The sequence below is a fragment of the Tupaia chinensis genome, unplaced genomic scaffold (genome assembly GCF_000334495.1).
Source record: "Tupaia chinensis unplaced genomic scaffold, TupChi_1.0 Scaffold000272_1, whole genome shotgun sequence".
NCBI classification, from domain to species: Eukaryota; Metazoa; Chordata; class Mammalia; order Scandentia; family Tupaiidae; genus Tupaia; species Tupaia belangeri.
This window is the reverse complement of record NW_006159754.1, coordinates 5,035,113-5,051,597: the sequence shown is the minus strand read 5'-3', so window position 1 is coordinate 5,051,597 and position 16,485 is coordinate 5,035,113. Positions and strand designations below refer to the sequence as shown.

The following is a 16,485-nucleotide window of genomic DNA, read 5'->3' as shown; positions in this document are numbered from 1 at the left end:
TATCTGAACTGGGAAGTGTGCAAGAAGAGGCACTTTCAAATACTACTCTTGTCACAGACATGGAAAGAGCCTTCTTAAAGGCACTTTGACTTTAAATATTAGAGGCCTTGCAAACATTTTTATATTTTTCTTCCCATAAACTAACTTTCTAGAAATTTATCTTTAGAAATAATCAGATGAGCACGATGAGTTGTGTAAGACAACATTCAATGCAGCACTCAGAACAGTGGATGATGTAGGTACCTTAGGAACCCATTTTTTTAAAAGAATTATTTTCTTGAGCTTGCTTTATTTATTTATTTATTTATTTATTTATTTATTTATTTCATTTGACCAGAGAGGGACAGAGTGAGGGAGAAAGAGTGAGCGAGAAAGCAAGCTGCCAGGTCCAAGACTAGAACCGTGGTCAACCATATGGAAGTCCAGCACCCTTCACCACTACACCATCTGCTGGCTCCATGAACCCATTTTTAAGCACATGTTTGCAGCCATACATTAACACTGCCATAGAAACACAACTAGGATACATAATAGAATGACAATAGTCACCTTTGATAAAATTATTGATGCATTTTTATTTTCTGTCTCTTAACTTTAATTTTCCAAATTTTCTGTAATGTATAATTGTTACTCTATGCATAATAATAATAATGTATATTATTACTTTAGAATAGTGGATGAAGATTTACATAACTAGGGACCAGCAGTTAGCATAATAGCTATGTTACTGGACTCCCGTGTAGTCAACTGCGGTTCGAGTCCCTGACCTGCTGGCTTAAACTCATGCCAGGCACGTGTGTGTGCATGCCCAAGATCCTGAGAGGAGAATCGAGGAGAAGAGACTGCAGTGTGGCCATCTCCCCTGGGAGGTGATTTCTCGCTTTCTGTCTCTCTCTGTCTTTTTGGAGAGCACACGCATCCTATAGCAAAAACCTCTTATGTAAATCTCAAACACATTCTTACAGAGCAGTACTCGGAGTGAAAAATAAAAGTCCTATTATTTCCTTGCTTCTACATCTTTCCCTTTACCATAGCTAGCCATGTTTGAAAGTTTGATGTGTATATAATCCACTTCTATGGACCAATAACATACATAGGCATAGAAACATACTTTATTATCTAGCTGTCATTATACTATTTGTAGTGTTTTATCTCTTAATTTTCTTCACTAAACAACATAGCTTAGAGATCTTCTACCTCTTTGTAAATGGCTGAAGAAGTAAGTTACAGGAAAAGATTAAAGAGGCCTTGGGTGATTTGCTTCTGGCAGGAAAGCTTACAATGTAATACTATGTCCGAACATAAGTAGAATTTTGGTGAGGTGAGAGTTAAAGCAGATATTTTCTTTCCATGAGAAAATAAATAGGGCCCAATATAGTGATTAAGGTGTGCTGTACTCCCACATGGTTGACCATGGTTCAAGCCTTGGACCTGCAAGCTTGAAAATCATGCTGTGTGCATGCAGGCCAAGTCCTAGGAGGAGAATGGAAGAGAAAGGCTTGCAGTATAGCCACGCCCCCCCCGGGGGGGGGTGATTTCTCACTTTTCTAATCACTGTCTCTTTCTCCCACCAGTGCACATGCCCTATGGCAAAACAATCTTTAGAAATAATCAGATGAGCACGATAATTTGTGTAAGACAACATTCAATGCAGCACTCAGAACAGTGGATGATGTAGGTACCTTAGGAACCCATTTTTTTAAAAGAATTATTTTCTTGAGCTTGCTTTATTTATTTATTTATTTATTTATTTATTTATTTATTTCATTTGACCAGAGAGGGACAGAGTGAGGGAGAAAGAGTGAGCGAGAAAGCAAGCTGCCAGGTCCAAGACTAGAACCGTGGTCAACCATATGGAAGTCCAGCACCCTTCACCACTACACCATCTGCTGGCTCCATGAACCCATTTTTAAGCACATGTTTGCAGCCATACATTAACACTGCCATAGAAACACAACTAGGATACATAATAGAATGACAATAGTCATCTTTGATAAAATTATTGATGCATTTTTATTTTCTGTCTCTTAACTTTAATTTTCCAAATTTTCTGTAATGTATAATTGTTACTCTATGCATAATAATAATAATGTATATTATTACTTTAGAATAGTGGATGAAGATTTACATAACTAGGGACCAGCAGTTAGCATAATAGCTATGTTACTGGACTCCCGTGTAGTCAACTGCGGTTCGAGTCCCTGACCTGCTGGCTTAAACTCATGCCAGGCACGTGTGTGTGCATGCCCAAGATCCTGAGAGGAGAATCGAGGAGAAGAGACTGCAGTGTGGCCATCTCCCCTGGGAGGTGATTTCTCGCTTTCTGTCTCTCTCTGTCTTTTTGGAGAGCACACGCATCCTATAGCAAAAACCTCTTATGTAAATCTCAAACACATTCTTACAGAGCAGTACTCGGAGTGAAAAATAAAAGTCCTATTATTTCCTTGCTTCTACATCTTTCCCTTTACCATAGCTAGCCATGTTTGAAAGTTTGATGTGTATATAATCCACTTCTATGGACCAATAACATACATAGGCATAGAAACATACTTTATTATCTAGCTGTCATTATACTATTTGTAGTGTTTTATCTCTTAATTTTCTTCACTAAACAACATAGCTTAGAGATCTTCTACCTCTTTGTAAATGGCTGAAGAAGTAAGTTACAGGAAAAGATTAAAGAGGCCTTGGGTGATTTGCTTCTGGCAGGAAAGCTTACAATGTAATACTATGTCCGAACATAAGTAGAATTTTGGTGAGGTGAGAGTTAAAGCAGATATTTTCTTTCCATGAGAAAATAAATAGGGCCCAATATAGTGATTAAGGTGTGCTGTACTCCCACATGGTTGACCATGGTTCAAGCCTTGGACCTGCAAGCTTGAAAATCATGCTGTGTGCATGCAGGCCAAGTCCTAGGAGGAGAATGGAAGAGAAAGGCTTGCAGTATAGCCACGCCCCCCCCGGGGGGGGGTGATTTCTCACTTTTCTAATCACTGTCTCTTTCTCCCACCAGTGCACATGCCCTATGGCAAAACATAAAAAAAAATATATATAAAAAATATAAAGAGAAACTAAATAGAAGAAAATAGTAGGCAAAATTCATTTGGCAAAAGAAGCCGTTTCTTGACCACCAGTCCTTAGACAGCACACCTCACAAGCTGAACCATCAGATTTCCTGGAAATCTTCTTCCCCCACAGCTTCACCACAGCATGTTAACAGAAAATCAAGAAGTAAACACATTCTTCATTTAATAGAGGCATGTTGCTTATTTTTGAGTTGTCTGGTTAAGTTAGTACGCCTTTCCAATGCCCCTCGTTCTGTAAGTTGTCAAAATCACAGTCATTTCAGCTATCCACTGAAGGACAATTCGCATGATGCAAATAAACTGCAGTAACATTTTAATTAATTACCATTCACTTTTCCCCAGGAAGGAATAACTATCCAGAGAGACTTATCAAAACATTTGGGTAGAATCTGATTCTAAAAACATGGACTTCAACCTACCAAATTTAACTCTCTATAATAAAATATTGAGAACCTCATTTCCTTTTATCTTAGACAAAGCAAACAAGTGAAATTCGACATTTTAATGTTGAACCCTAAATGTTCTATATACACATTCTTTATGCTAAAATACCAATATTGTTTTATCAGAATGTAGGAAACCCCATCAGTAACCTGCACAAATAAAAATGATGAATTCTCAAGCTTGTCCTATTAATGATTTTTGTTCTCATGTAGCACAATGAGACTGGAAGAATAATTCTAATATTCATGACTCAGGCTCAAGAGAGAGAAAGAAATACTAACCGACAGAGAAAACAAGCCTCTGGGACAGCATCTTTTCATATACTTTTATATACTTAAAGTACCAAGGTAAGGCAATTCACTGGTCCATTATATTTTTGCCAGCTTTTCCTAGAAGTATCAGTATCAAATCAAATGAACTAGAGATGCCCGAAGGAATTTAGCAGTCTAGTGTAACTGAGATGTGAAATATTGAGAAAAGCAAATAAATAAAATTCCTCAATCAATTCAACAATCCATGACTACTATCTTCTTCTATTTTTCTTTTGTGTGCATTCTTCTTTTTCAATTTCTGGTAACAATCAAGCAAAATTTGTCAAAGTTTTATGTTCAAAGCTTCAACTTTCTAGTTATTTCTCCTAAAGATCCTCCCCACTCCACTTCTCCTCTAGGGAGGCAGCAGGATTTAGGAGCCCAAGAGACCCATTGATGGTAGGACCTTATGTAACTTCAAATTAATCAGACTGCTTCATTTCGTGTTTCTTAAAGAGGGTATGCAGCGCAAAGAGGGGGCAAGAGGTGACTTTACGTGGTGTGCAGATACACTTATTTTTAACATAAAAATGTATGTTAGAAAAAGTAAACAATATAACCCATGATTTTCTCACTATTATGGACAAGATGGGGAGAAGTAAACCATACTTCACAGAAAAGTGGCAGAAAGACGTATCCAACTCCTGAAGGAGGTATGCAGCTGCGAATGTTCGGGAAGCTTTCAGTGCTATCTTTATCTCTGCGCCTCTGTGTTTAGCTCATATGGTATTCTCAGTGACTCAAGTACCTGCTACTGCTTCTCTCTGCTAGGTAGGCCTATCAGTATGTAAACATACCCACATTTTTCTAATCTTTAAACAAATAAACAAAGATCCAGCCATCCTCCCTTACTTCCCTTTCAGCTTTACTTCTTTCTCCTTCCACTCCCAGCCTGATTCACTTTTTTTTTTTTAAGTTTTTATCTATTTCTTTTATGAGAGTAAGAGACAAGAGAGACAGCACCCTCACAGGGTCTCACAACACTGCAACTTCCTCCCCAAGCCCTGTTGGCAGCCAAGATCAAGGGAACTCTCGCCTAGAATGTATTTTGACTTAGGAAACCAGGGAACTGAAGCAGCAATCTTCTCCACAGATCCAGTATCACTTGAACAGCGTGTGACCATCACACCACTGAGCTGGCCCTCCATCCGATTCTCAACACAGCTGGCTGTCCTTGCTGGCTGGATGCGTATTCACACCTCACACCCGTTCCTCGCCATGCTCCAATCTGGCTTCCACACCCGCCCAAGAACACAACCTACCTGAAGATACCCAATGAATGCTTCAATCATTATCTCACTTTCTCTTTCGGGATCATTCGATAGGATTGACCAAACTGTCATTTGCCAGGTCATTATGGTTTTCCTTCTTCTCTGGTGTGTTTTATTTTGTTTTGTTTTTAAAGTTTCTTCTGGTGGTTCCTTTTCCCTAAATAAGATGTGAATGTTGGTGTTCCTCATGGTTTATCTCTGACCCATTGCTCTCCTCATTCTACACACTTTCCCTAGGTAATCTCTTCCATTCTCCCATCTTCAAATACTGTCCATATACTGATTTTTTTTCCAGTTCTCAACTGCATGGCTCTAATTCAGAGCTCTTTACTTGTTTATTGAATTTGGATTTTCTCCAGAAATCTCAGTTATACCATGCCCCAAAGTGGAACTCATCAGTGTCCCCCTCTGTTCCTGTTGTAAAGATAAACAAGAGCATCCACCCAGTTCCCAAGCCAGTGACCATACTTCCTGACATCTGTCCCCAAATGTGCTCACCAAATACACCTCCAAGCCTACTCTTTCTATCCTACTGTCACACGGGGGTAAAGTCACTGTCATCTCTGCCTAATCAGCTATAACTAGTCCCATAATTGGCCCCATCCCATTGTCATCTTTGTAGTACGTGAACTTACTACATCATCTTAGGGTAGCTCCCCAGTTCTGTAGAATGTGGAACAAAGCTTCATGCAACTGGCTCCCCAGTACTCTCTCTCTTAGACCAAATTCTAATCATATGGAGGACATTCTGCTTCAAATTCCCCAATACTTTTGCCTCTGAGTCTCTATGCAACCTCCAGATGCTCTTTCTGCAGTCCCTGGATCACAGCTTTAGGTCTCAGCTTAACATCACTCTGTACTTCCCTGACATGTCACTCATCATTCTTTATTATAATTCTGTGTAATGTCTGCTTCCTTCTTCACACTGCACATTCCATAAGCATGGTAGCCACATCTGTCTTAGTCATCACTGTATTTTCAGGGGCTGGCACCGTGCATAGGAGTTGATATTCAATAAACACGTGTTGAGTGAAAGAAAGAATAAACAGCTTTTCAGACACTAAAAGAAAATAAGATATCTATGAGGCCTGTAAAGTCAAGCTGTCTGAATAGTAAATACTTCAATTTCATTTGAGTCCAGTAAACTTTTTTTTCAATTATCTAAAGAGTACTGTGCACATGGCTGTGAGAATCTACCAATTTTCAGCATCAAACCAAGATACACTCTCTTCCAAATGGTTTACAATCCGATAGGTTATTTAATAGTTACCTTGCTTACTTCCTTTAAGGCCCTTTTGCAGACTTCATACTTAGGAGACTCCTTAGGTGTTTTTTGACAGATTGTCTGTAATGAAGTAAAAGTGAATATATCAACTGATTTATTTCATTAAGTAAGATAAAATCCATGTCCAGCCATATTCTCTCACTCATAGCAAATTTAGCAAGGCTACACAAAGTATTATGGATGAGCACAAAGATGATAATCAAATCTAATTTTAAAAGTAGGAAATAATCTTTAAACACAGAGGATTCAAGTACGTGTAGGGTATGGTTAAATAAGAGAACAGATTCTTTTCAGATCTGCCCTTACTAGTTATCTGACCTTGGGCAAGTCACCAAACTCTGTCTTTATAAGGCTCAGTTTCCTCATATGTAAAGTCAGAATAATGCTGGTAACAACACAAGATTGTTGCAAGGGTTAAATGGCAAATCCCTCTTAAAAATAAAATCATCGGGAACCAGCAGTTAGTGTAATGGCTATGTCGCTGGACTCCCAGGTAGTCAACTGCCGTTCGCGTCCCAGACCTGGTGGCTTTAACCCCATGCCGGGTGCATGTGCATGCGTGCCCAAGATCCCAAGAGGAGAATGGAGGAGAAGGGATTACGGCGTGGCCATCCCCCCCGGGGGGGTGATTTCTCACTTTCGGTCTCTCTGTCTCTCTCTGTCTGTCTGGCAAGCGCACATGCCCTATAGTGAAAAACCTATCAAAAAAATAATAAAATCATCATTGTGATCTAGTTTTAAAGCAGAATTATGACTATTTTACATGGTGGTTAAGGTGCTGAACTTCCACATAGCTGACCATAGTTCAAGTGTCAGACCTAGTGGTCTCTCTCTCTCACCTCTCTCTGGTGACAGCAAATGCCCAATAGCAAATTAATAATAATAATAGTAATAAAGAAATGAAATAAATAAATAATGTTTAAAAATATTCTGATTTGATGAGAAGTTGCCATTTGGTTCTGTGTTGGGCCACACTGTTTTCTTCTCATGGCTATCCCTCCTTTATTAGCCTCTGCAGTCCCAGTGTAGTCAGGCACAGGCCCCCTGACGGCCGACCTTCTTTCCAGCTGCACTGCATACCATGCAGTCTCTACGCACTTCTCCCACCTCGTATCGCCATCATTCAAAATCAAACATTAGCTTTCTTCATGACTGTTGCCTAACACCAGAAGGACAACTGGCTTTCCTCTCCAGCATTGTACAAAGCATAACAGGGGCGAGTTTATACCTTCTAATGCCCAGAGAGTCTCATTCCCATGTGAAATGGAGCATCGTGGAACATTACAGAGGAAAGGAACCACAGTGCTCATAAGCCCAAAGAGATCAAGGGACTTTCCCAAGGCCACACACCTAGCAGCTCAGCCAGAAATGGAGTCCAGGCCTCCTGACTTAATGAAGCCAAAATTCTTCTCATTTCAAAAATGTTGACTAATTGGGTGATGTAATCTAGTTTCTTCAGAATGGCCACACCAACCTAAATGAAACTAATTCCAGAGATATCAGACATGGGTGAGACTTTCTGACCAAAGGGCATCACCTCATTTACTCGGGGGATTTTATACAAGGATACGCATTCATTTAACTAAAATGATCTTAATCAGATTTATAGCAGCCACTCTTACATCCATCAGCAGGGGAAGGCGGGTCACCCTCTGCATGGGCAGAATGAGAAAAGAGATCATGGGTAGGTTTCTACAGTCTTCATGGGACTCGATCCTTGATAATACCTCCTTAAAGGATGGGTTAGTGGCTCTGCAGCAAAACAAATAAAGCAAAGAGAAATTCAAACATTTTCCTTCTCTAGTTCAAGTAAAAGTAGAAGTAAAAGTATATTACAAAATACTGTGATAAATCCATATATTACCAAATATTTTTAAACACATGAAAACAACATATGCACAGTTGCATGGGTAATTACAGATGGCTTGTCTGCTTTTTATAGTCAAAGGTGAATATAAGATGTGAGTTTCACATAACACTAGCAGTAAAATAAAAATGTATAAAATACAGACATTTACAGAAGTCAAAGTAAATAAATGAAGAGGCGATCATAATGGTAAACACATCGATTATAAATTAGTATACAGATTAGACCTTGTATCTTGTCATCTAAAAATGCACTTCATTAAGATAATAAATAATATTTTTAAGCCACTGCTATAGCTTAAACAAAGAGATAAGAAAAAAAAAAACAGTTAGATTGAACTTATTAAAAAAAGGCTTTTGGGTATATTTATTTATTTATTTTTAATTTTGGCCAGAGGGTGTGTTTATTCGCTGAAGAGAGAGAGAAAGAAGAAAAGCAAGAAAGCAACCCCTTCTCCATTTTTCCATCCTTTTTTGGGATTTTAGGCATGCACACACATACATCTGGCATGTTACTTCTGAACTTGAATTGTGCAGTTGGCCATGTGGGATCCAGTGGCCTTAACCACCATGCCACAGGCTGGACTTCTGAAAAAAGACAGAAAACTTTCTCACTACATCACCAAGAATATTTTCCCTCCTCTCCCACTGACATAAGGTGGTGATAATGCTGCCACAGTATCTTATGGAGTTGGGCAAGATATTCCAACCTGATATGAAGGATCTTTAAAAGTTCATAGAAAATGCATATTAGGAAAAATTATGCATAGATTTCAAAGATTTTGGGCCAAAATAAACTCATACTTTAATTCCATTTCTTCGTGGTCTTCTTGAAGTTCCGTTGTATTATATCATGTGGAACCACCCATATAACTTTTAAGGAAAGTTAGGTGGGGATTCTGATAAGAAAACAGAGCTCAAGAGAGCCCCTAACTTGCAAGTACTGTAGACTTAGTACCTGGCAAAGACATATGTCAAATGGAATCCACCCTATGCTCTCATCCCGTCTCCTACTCTCTCATGTCACTTCACCCTATGAAGTTGGTCCCATGGCTTCCGCTAAGGGTGTGGGGAGTACAGGGTACTGTACTGCCACGCCAAACGGTGGGAGCAGAAGGCAGGTAGTGGCCACAGAGATCACAATTGTAAAAAAAAAAAAAAAAAAAAAAAAAAAAAAGTATTTTGAAAACGAGATGATTTGGTTCAAGTCTGTTTAAAAAAATTAATTGGTAAATATAATAGTAAAATCAAATAAATTATACAGAAATGTTTTATTTTCATTTTCTCCAATCAAGGGACCAGCAGTTAGCGTAATGGCTATGTCTCTGGACTCCCATGTAGTCAACCATGGTTCACGTCCCGGACCTGGTGACTTAAACTCACGCCGGTCACTTGTGCGTGCATGCCCAAGATGCCGAGAGGAGAATGGAGGAGAAGGAATTGTGGCGTGGCCATCCCCCCTGGGGGGTGATTTCTTGCTTTGTCTCTCTGTCTCTCTCTGTCTGTCTGGTGAGCGCATGCGCCCTATAGCATTTTCTGCAATCAAAAAGTTTGAGGTTTCCTTTCCTGAATGACTTGGGAAAGATTTTTAGTAATTTTTAGGAAAAAGCACTGATAATCAGACTCTAATCTGCTTGCATATTTAAATTACTCAGGCCCCAGCCTAACCTCTTTCAAAAGTCTCCTACAAAGGTTTTGATTAAACCATCTGGGATGGATTCAGGATATTACTTGCTAGTTTTCCAAAGATTCCCAGGCGTTACTAATGTGCTGCTAAAACTTGAAAGTCAGTGCTCTAATCTTGAATGCATGTCAGTGGCACCAAAATCCCTGAAAACACAAATGCTAATTTGTGAAAGCAAAAAGGATGGCGTCATTAAATTAATTTAGATAAAATCTATGTTTTTAAGAGGACCAGAACAGATAGCAGTACCTACTCAAGTTTTTTTTTAAATTCTTTAAAACAAAATGGAAAATAAAAACATATTGAGCTCTAATTTAAGGTTTTGTTTTCAAACATAAATTCACATTCTCCAATTACAGGACAGAATCAGCATCTAAATGAGTGTTTCCATGGGAGAAGGGGATTAAGGGAAGTGAGGGGTGTGATACTGCCCCTAGGATAGCAGACATTTTTAACATCCAGTGGGTAGAGCCCAAGGATGCTGTTAAACATCCTACGAAGTCCACCACAACATGGAGTTATCCAGCCCAAATGTCGAAAGTGCAGACAAACTCTGCTTTTTACTAAAATCCTCTTTTGAGATTGGCAGCCAGGGGCTTTCCTCCCTGCCCATGAGAGAATGTCTTGGGGATCTGGAGGGGCGAGGCGGAATAATCAACCCTCACTATTCCTGTCTCATGGCAGCTCTGTACTCCTCCAAGCTGCCAGGAGGCAGCCATGGCCAACCTCAGCCCTCAAAGCGCTCTCACACACTACATGGAAGCCAAACAGGGGCACACTGTCATCATTAATACCACAACTCAAAGGAGAGGGTGAGAATAATAACAGCTTGAAAGCCCCCGAGCTGGATTTACAGAGCGCACAACTGCACTGTAAAACAGGCAGCTACTTGTGATAAATACGGTCCCTAAACATAAAACTATCATGCTATTAAACAATTGCTGACTCTTCTAAGGATAGACATGGCATTCTACATGATATCAAAACTCTCAGGGGAACCAGCAGTTAGCATAATGGCTATGTCGTTGGATTCCCACATAGTCGACCACGGTTCCTGTCCCGGACCCGGGGGCTTAAAAAACTCACGCCGGGCGCGTGTGCATGCGTGCCCAAGATCCCGAGAGGAGAATGGAGGAGAGGGGATTGCGGCGTGACCATCCCCCCTGGGGGGTGATTTCTCGCTTTCTGTCTCTATGTCTCTCTCTGTCTGTCTGGCGAGCGCACGCGCCCTACAGTGAAAATCTCTAAAAATAAATAAATAAATAAATAAAATAAACCTCTCAGTAACCTACTCAGAAAAGGTGTGGAGGGAAATCAAAGCTTGCCTTTTTTTAAAGTTGGGATTCCTTTTTGTACTATATTTAAAATCTTGAAGAACATTATTTTCTATTGCCTGCCATCAGACCATTCCTCCTCTCCTCAGCCCTAAGTACTCAAAAGGGCAGAATCAGCAATTCCTATTAACAAGTTACTATAGTTGTCAACTGAATGGAGGGGTTTAGAATAGCACAGAAAGTCCTGCATCCTCACTTCTTAGCTCCACCTATTCAAACACCTGTTCTAGGCCTCAGGCAAATCACTTAATTGCCAGTTAACTGCTTTAAAAACTAGGGGTTTGGGAGTGATAATCACCTTAGTGTCTTGCAGAAAAAAAAAAAAAAAAAAAGCCTTACACAACACAAGAAACAAAAACAAAGACAATAACAAATTATAACTCCATTAAGTGCTTTAGAGAAATTTTCCACATATTATTTTCTTCTCAAACACCCTCACCATAAAAGTAATCCTTTTAACCATTTCTACCCTGGGAAATAGCCCATTAGGAAACATTTCCAAATATTATATCAGAGATCAACTAATTTTCAATCCATGTGGCTTCATTAAAACTAAGTTAGACTATTAAAACTGCAGCATTCAATGTTGCTTACAACAATTTTTGTAGTGTTCGTTGTTGGTAGACTTCATTTGTGCAATATTTCACATACGGGTCAAATGTGGATGCTGTGTGTTTTTCCACAATGTCACTTATATCGTCTATGAAGATATTATTCTGATGTCTTGCTTCCAACTCTGTAAAGAATCTAGGGAAAAAAAAAGAAAGAAAGGCATTATACTTCTTCCATATATTTTAAGAGAAAACAAATTATCCTCATATAATGCTATTACGAAAGGTTAGAAAATGTCAGCAGCACACACTATCAACTCAAAAAAATAAAAACAAACCATGAACATTTTGTCTAAATTTTAACATATTAGATTAATACCTTTTTATCTGAAGTGTCTGGTTTAAAACACTGATAATCCTGGGCATTCCTCTGCCTTCAGGTATATTTTTAAATAGGCAAATATTGTTTTGCAAGAATTCCCTAGATATGAGGGGGAGAGAGTTCATGCCTACATATTTTATTGTACCGAAATGCTCATGAGAAAAACACCAATAAAATGTTTTTTAAAAAAAAGTCCAAGATAAACCTGATTTTATGTGTCCTTTCTCTCAAAATGAAGAAGCTCAAATTATTTGAAATCTAATAATATGAACAGCATTTGAATGTTTTCATAACATAGATTACAATTTAGAGTTACCAGATTTAAAGTATAGACAGACTGATAGCAATTTAGAATTGTCAGATTTAGTGGGGGGTGTGTGTGTGTGTGTGTGTGTGTGTGTGCGTGTGTGTGTGCAATAAAGTATTCAACTCCGGAAGAATCAAATGTAAGCGATGTCTAGGGCAAGGTACGATGGGCAGATGCGTCAGAATTCCAAGACCCTCTCTGCCCACTACCCTCCAAGCACCTCAGTATACTCACTCTGGGTTCCATCATTTAAGGGTTTAAATGGAGGTCTCATTATATAGGGACAACTGAATATATATGAGGGGACTTCGAAATGATCGTGAAAAAAATAATATTAAAGTATGGGTTTATTTTAGTGTAGAAAGGTTGAAATCTTATGTGTAGTTTTTCGATAATCAGTATTAGCTTTTGAAGGTCTCTCATCTGTTGATAGTTTCCACCTTTTGACTATATGGCTAATGCTGCTATAAACATTTACACACAAGTTCCTGTCTGAGTATCTCTTTTCAAATTTTTGGTGTATGTATCTAGAGATAATTTTGTTTTTTTTTGAACATAGGGTCCATGAGTTCACCAGAGAGAGAAGGAGAGAAGGAAAGTGAAAAAATCACTTCCCAGGGTGATTGGCCACACTGGAATCCCTTTTTCTCCATTCTCCTCTCAGGATTTTGGGCATTCACACTCACATGACTGGCATGATTTTTTAAGCTGTGAGGTCTGGGACTTAAACTGTGATCAGCCATATGAGAATCCAGCACTTTAACCATCATGGCACCTGCTTGCCTCCCAGAGGTGAAATTTTAACCACACTAACTCTATATATATATATATCAAGAAATGATAGCATAATTCTAAGAATGAATGTGGGAGAACCTAAATATGCCATGAGTAGTTTACTAACTACAAACTGAGTAAGAATGATCCTTTCTCTCCTAACACTCACAGTTGAGCAGTCAATGGGAGGCATGGAGCCAATTAAAACGCAGGCTCTGTAAAATGAAACATTGGATTTTCATCCTCTGTGCTTGGAACACAACTCCTAAAATCCTTGGCATCTCCAGAGCGGCAAGAGTGTTATCTGTGTGCTAATAGGATGACTGGTGGCCGAGGATGCCTTGACAGCTTCAGGATGGGGGCTGACCATGGAAAGACCAAGTGATGATTATGGAGTCAAACATTTCTGAGGAAAAGGAGCTGGAGGTTGAGTTCAATCACCAAAGGACAAAGATGTAATCCATCGTAAGTGCCTACTACCTGCGTAATGAAACCTCCATTAAATCCCCTAAACAATGGGGAGAGTTGGTGGACTAACTGGGGTGCTGAGAGGGTAGTGGGCAGACAGCGCCTGGCAGCTCTGCCCCTCAGACATTGTCCTATATATATGTCTCTTCCATTCGGCTGTTCCTGAGCTGTATCTTTTATAATAACCTAGAAATAGTAAAGAGCCTTGGTGAGTTGTGAGCTCTCCTAGCAAATAACAGCCTGAAAGGAGGGCCTTTGTAGCCAAGTAGAACAGAGGAGTGGGTAATCTGGGCACCCAATACCAACTCTAGGCAGTTGTCAGGACTGAACTCTCCAGCTGGAGTTGAAGAACTGGTTTGTGTGACAGCTTGAAAGGCATATGATGAAAATTCCAGAGGGCAGGGCAACCGCCCTATAAACAGGTGAGGAAACATGTGAGCTGGGTCAACAGTGACAGGATGTCGTGATCCAAGCAGAGGAACAGAGCCCTGAGGGCAGGGGAAGCAACCTGAGCAGAGGCATAAGTCTTATGCAGGAAACTAAGTAGTTCATTGAGTCGGAGGTGAAGGTAACAGTAGGAATAAGGGCAGGAAGAAAAAGCGGGTTAGAGGTAGTCTGGAAAGGCCTTATGGCATGCCGAGGAGCTTGTGCATAATTTGTGGATGAGAAACCATTGGAAGTCATAAAAGCCAACAGATCATTCAACCAGACAGAAAACTGGGACAGAGGAGCAGAGAAAGGCTGGACTGTAAGTGGAAAGAGAGAGATGGAAAGCAGGCCAGTTAGATGGCACGATTAGGCAAGTACAATAAAACCTGGCAGTGGGAAATCAAAAAGAAAATACACAAGTAAAATTAATAGAATTGAGAAATTGATTCAATGGGAAGCCAAGAAAGACACCAGGATTTCCAGCCAAGGGTTCTACCTATAAAACCAGTTTGATCATTTAACCATTTAATATAAGACAGGGAATCAGGAGGAGGGAAAAACAGGACGGAAACTGTTCAATTTTGCCTTTGAGATATCTAATCGACAGCTGAAAATGCACATCTGTGAGAATGAGAGGAACTGGGTTTCTTGATACTGTCAGGACTTAACTTCTTTCTGATTTCACATAAATGCAAAACTATTTCTAATTTAAGTGCATTTTTTTAAATGTAAAATTTAAGAAAATGTTCAAAAAGAAAGAAAGAAAGAAAGAAAGAAAGAAAGAAAGAAAGAAAGAAAGAAAGAAAGAAAGAAAGAAAGAAACCACTCCTAAGGTCATTACCATGTAACTCCAGTAAATAAGTATCTTGGGGCAAATCTCTCTTACAGTGTCTTGTCTTTAGCTGTTACCAATCTGAAGGAATGAAGCTATATGATGAAAAACAACAGTAACTTGGCTTTTTCCAATGAAAAGGAAAATTTCATTTATCACTGTGAAAGGTTTGCCAAAGATAAAATTAAAAACAAGGTACTAATAAAATACCTGTTTATGCTACTTACATTTAAAATAATATAAACTAAACCACTCACCTTTTATTTTGACATGAGCATAATTAAGACATAATTTAAAGCTTTCTATGTTAAATGATCTATGAGTGATTTCGGCAAATTTGCATACTTGATTAAGTGAGCTGAGACCAAGGAAGTATTACCGAAGAATAAGGTACTGTTTCAGAAACCAATAATGCTGGCTATTCAAATAAAATCTGAAACAAAAGTAAAAGCATGCTATTTCCCTGAATGGAAGCTGAATAGGTTTATAAAGTAACTTGGCTTCTGTGGAGGGTAACTTTTTAATAGAAATATGTATTTCAGCTCTATGAATTTTTTTATTTCTGGAACAATGCCTTCATTATCTCATTACCAAGATGGTCATGTTTTATAATCAATCATGTTACACGTTGCATTTATTTTTCATACCAAAATTCCAATCTTATCACTAAAGTCTAGATTGTTAACAACCTCCTGTGGACCAGGAAAGGCTGCTTAAAGAAACTCCCTGCTAACTGGAAACCCAAATTAACTCAATCTGCCTACTAACTCACCATCACCAGTGCGATCACACCTATACTTCAAGTGAGTGTTTGAAATGATTGCAGACTGACGAGCCATGCCCTTAGCTGTACAGAAAACAGTAAGATGTCAGAATAGCAGAAGAGTCCGCAAGCACACTAGGTGCAATTGCCAGGGAAGAAATCAGGGGACTGGTGGCCAGCAATGTGCTCTGGTCCTGGCTAACACAGTGTGATCAAGTACTAGCTTACAGGTGCCCTGTGAAACTCTCTGGAAGTCACGGATGACACTCTTGGTGCCCTACTCCCCTGTGCTTTGCCTAAGGAATTTCCCACTCATCTTTCTAGTCTTGAAAATTCATCTCCAACAGAAAGCTTTCTCTGACCCATTTGGGATGGGCTAAGGTCCCTTGTTTTATACCTTCATAAACCTCTATTTATTTTTCCTTCAGCATAACTATTACATTCCCAATTAATTCTCATGATTTTTATTTTCTATTGTATCTCTTAGCAAGGTCTAGAGGACAGGGGCCTTATTTTCTATAATCATCACTATGTACCCGGGCCCTAGCACAGAACTTGAAACACTACATACAGACAGTCAACTTTTGATACATAATCCATGGATGAATAAATTGAATTTGTTGTTAAATAGAAAATCATAAAGATGAAGCCCACTCCAGGAATTTTGTTTTATTGTTATTTTACCAAGAAAGTATCAC

At 39.1% G+C, this 16,485-nt stretch overlaps 1 protein-coding gene across 1 annotated transcript in view; it reads right to left on the bottom strand.

The window, feature by feature from the left end:
* The window catches only part of ARHGEF26 (Rho guanine nucleotide exchange factor 26), a gene marked incomplete in the record, with an annotated part of 134,204 nt that overhangs the window by 44,694 nt on the left and 73,025 nt on the right, over nt 1–16,485 (bottom strand). Inside the window, 3 exon segments of the mRNA XM_014588297.2 lie at nt 6,383–6,457; nt 8,020–8,149; nt 11,876–12,028. Coding sequence (XP_014443783.1) covers nt 6,383–6,457; nt 8,020–8,149; nt 11,876–12,028 — 358 coding nt within the window.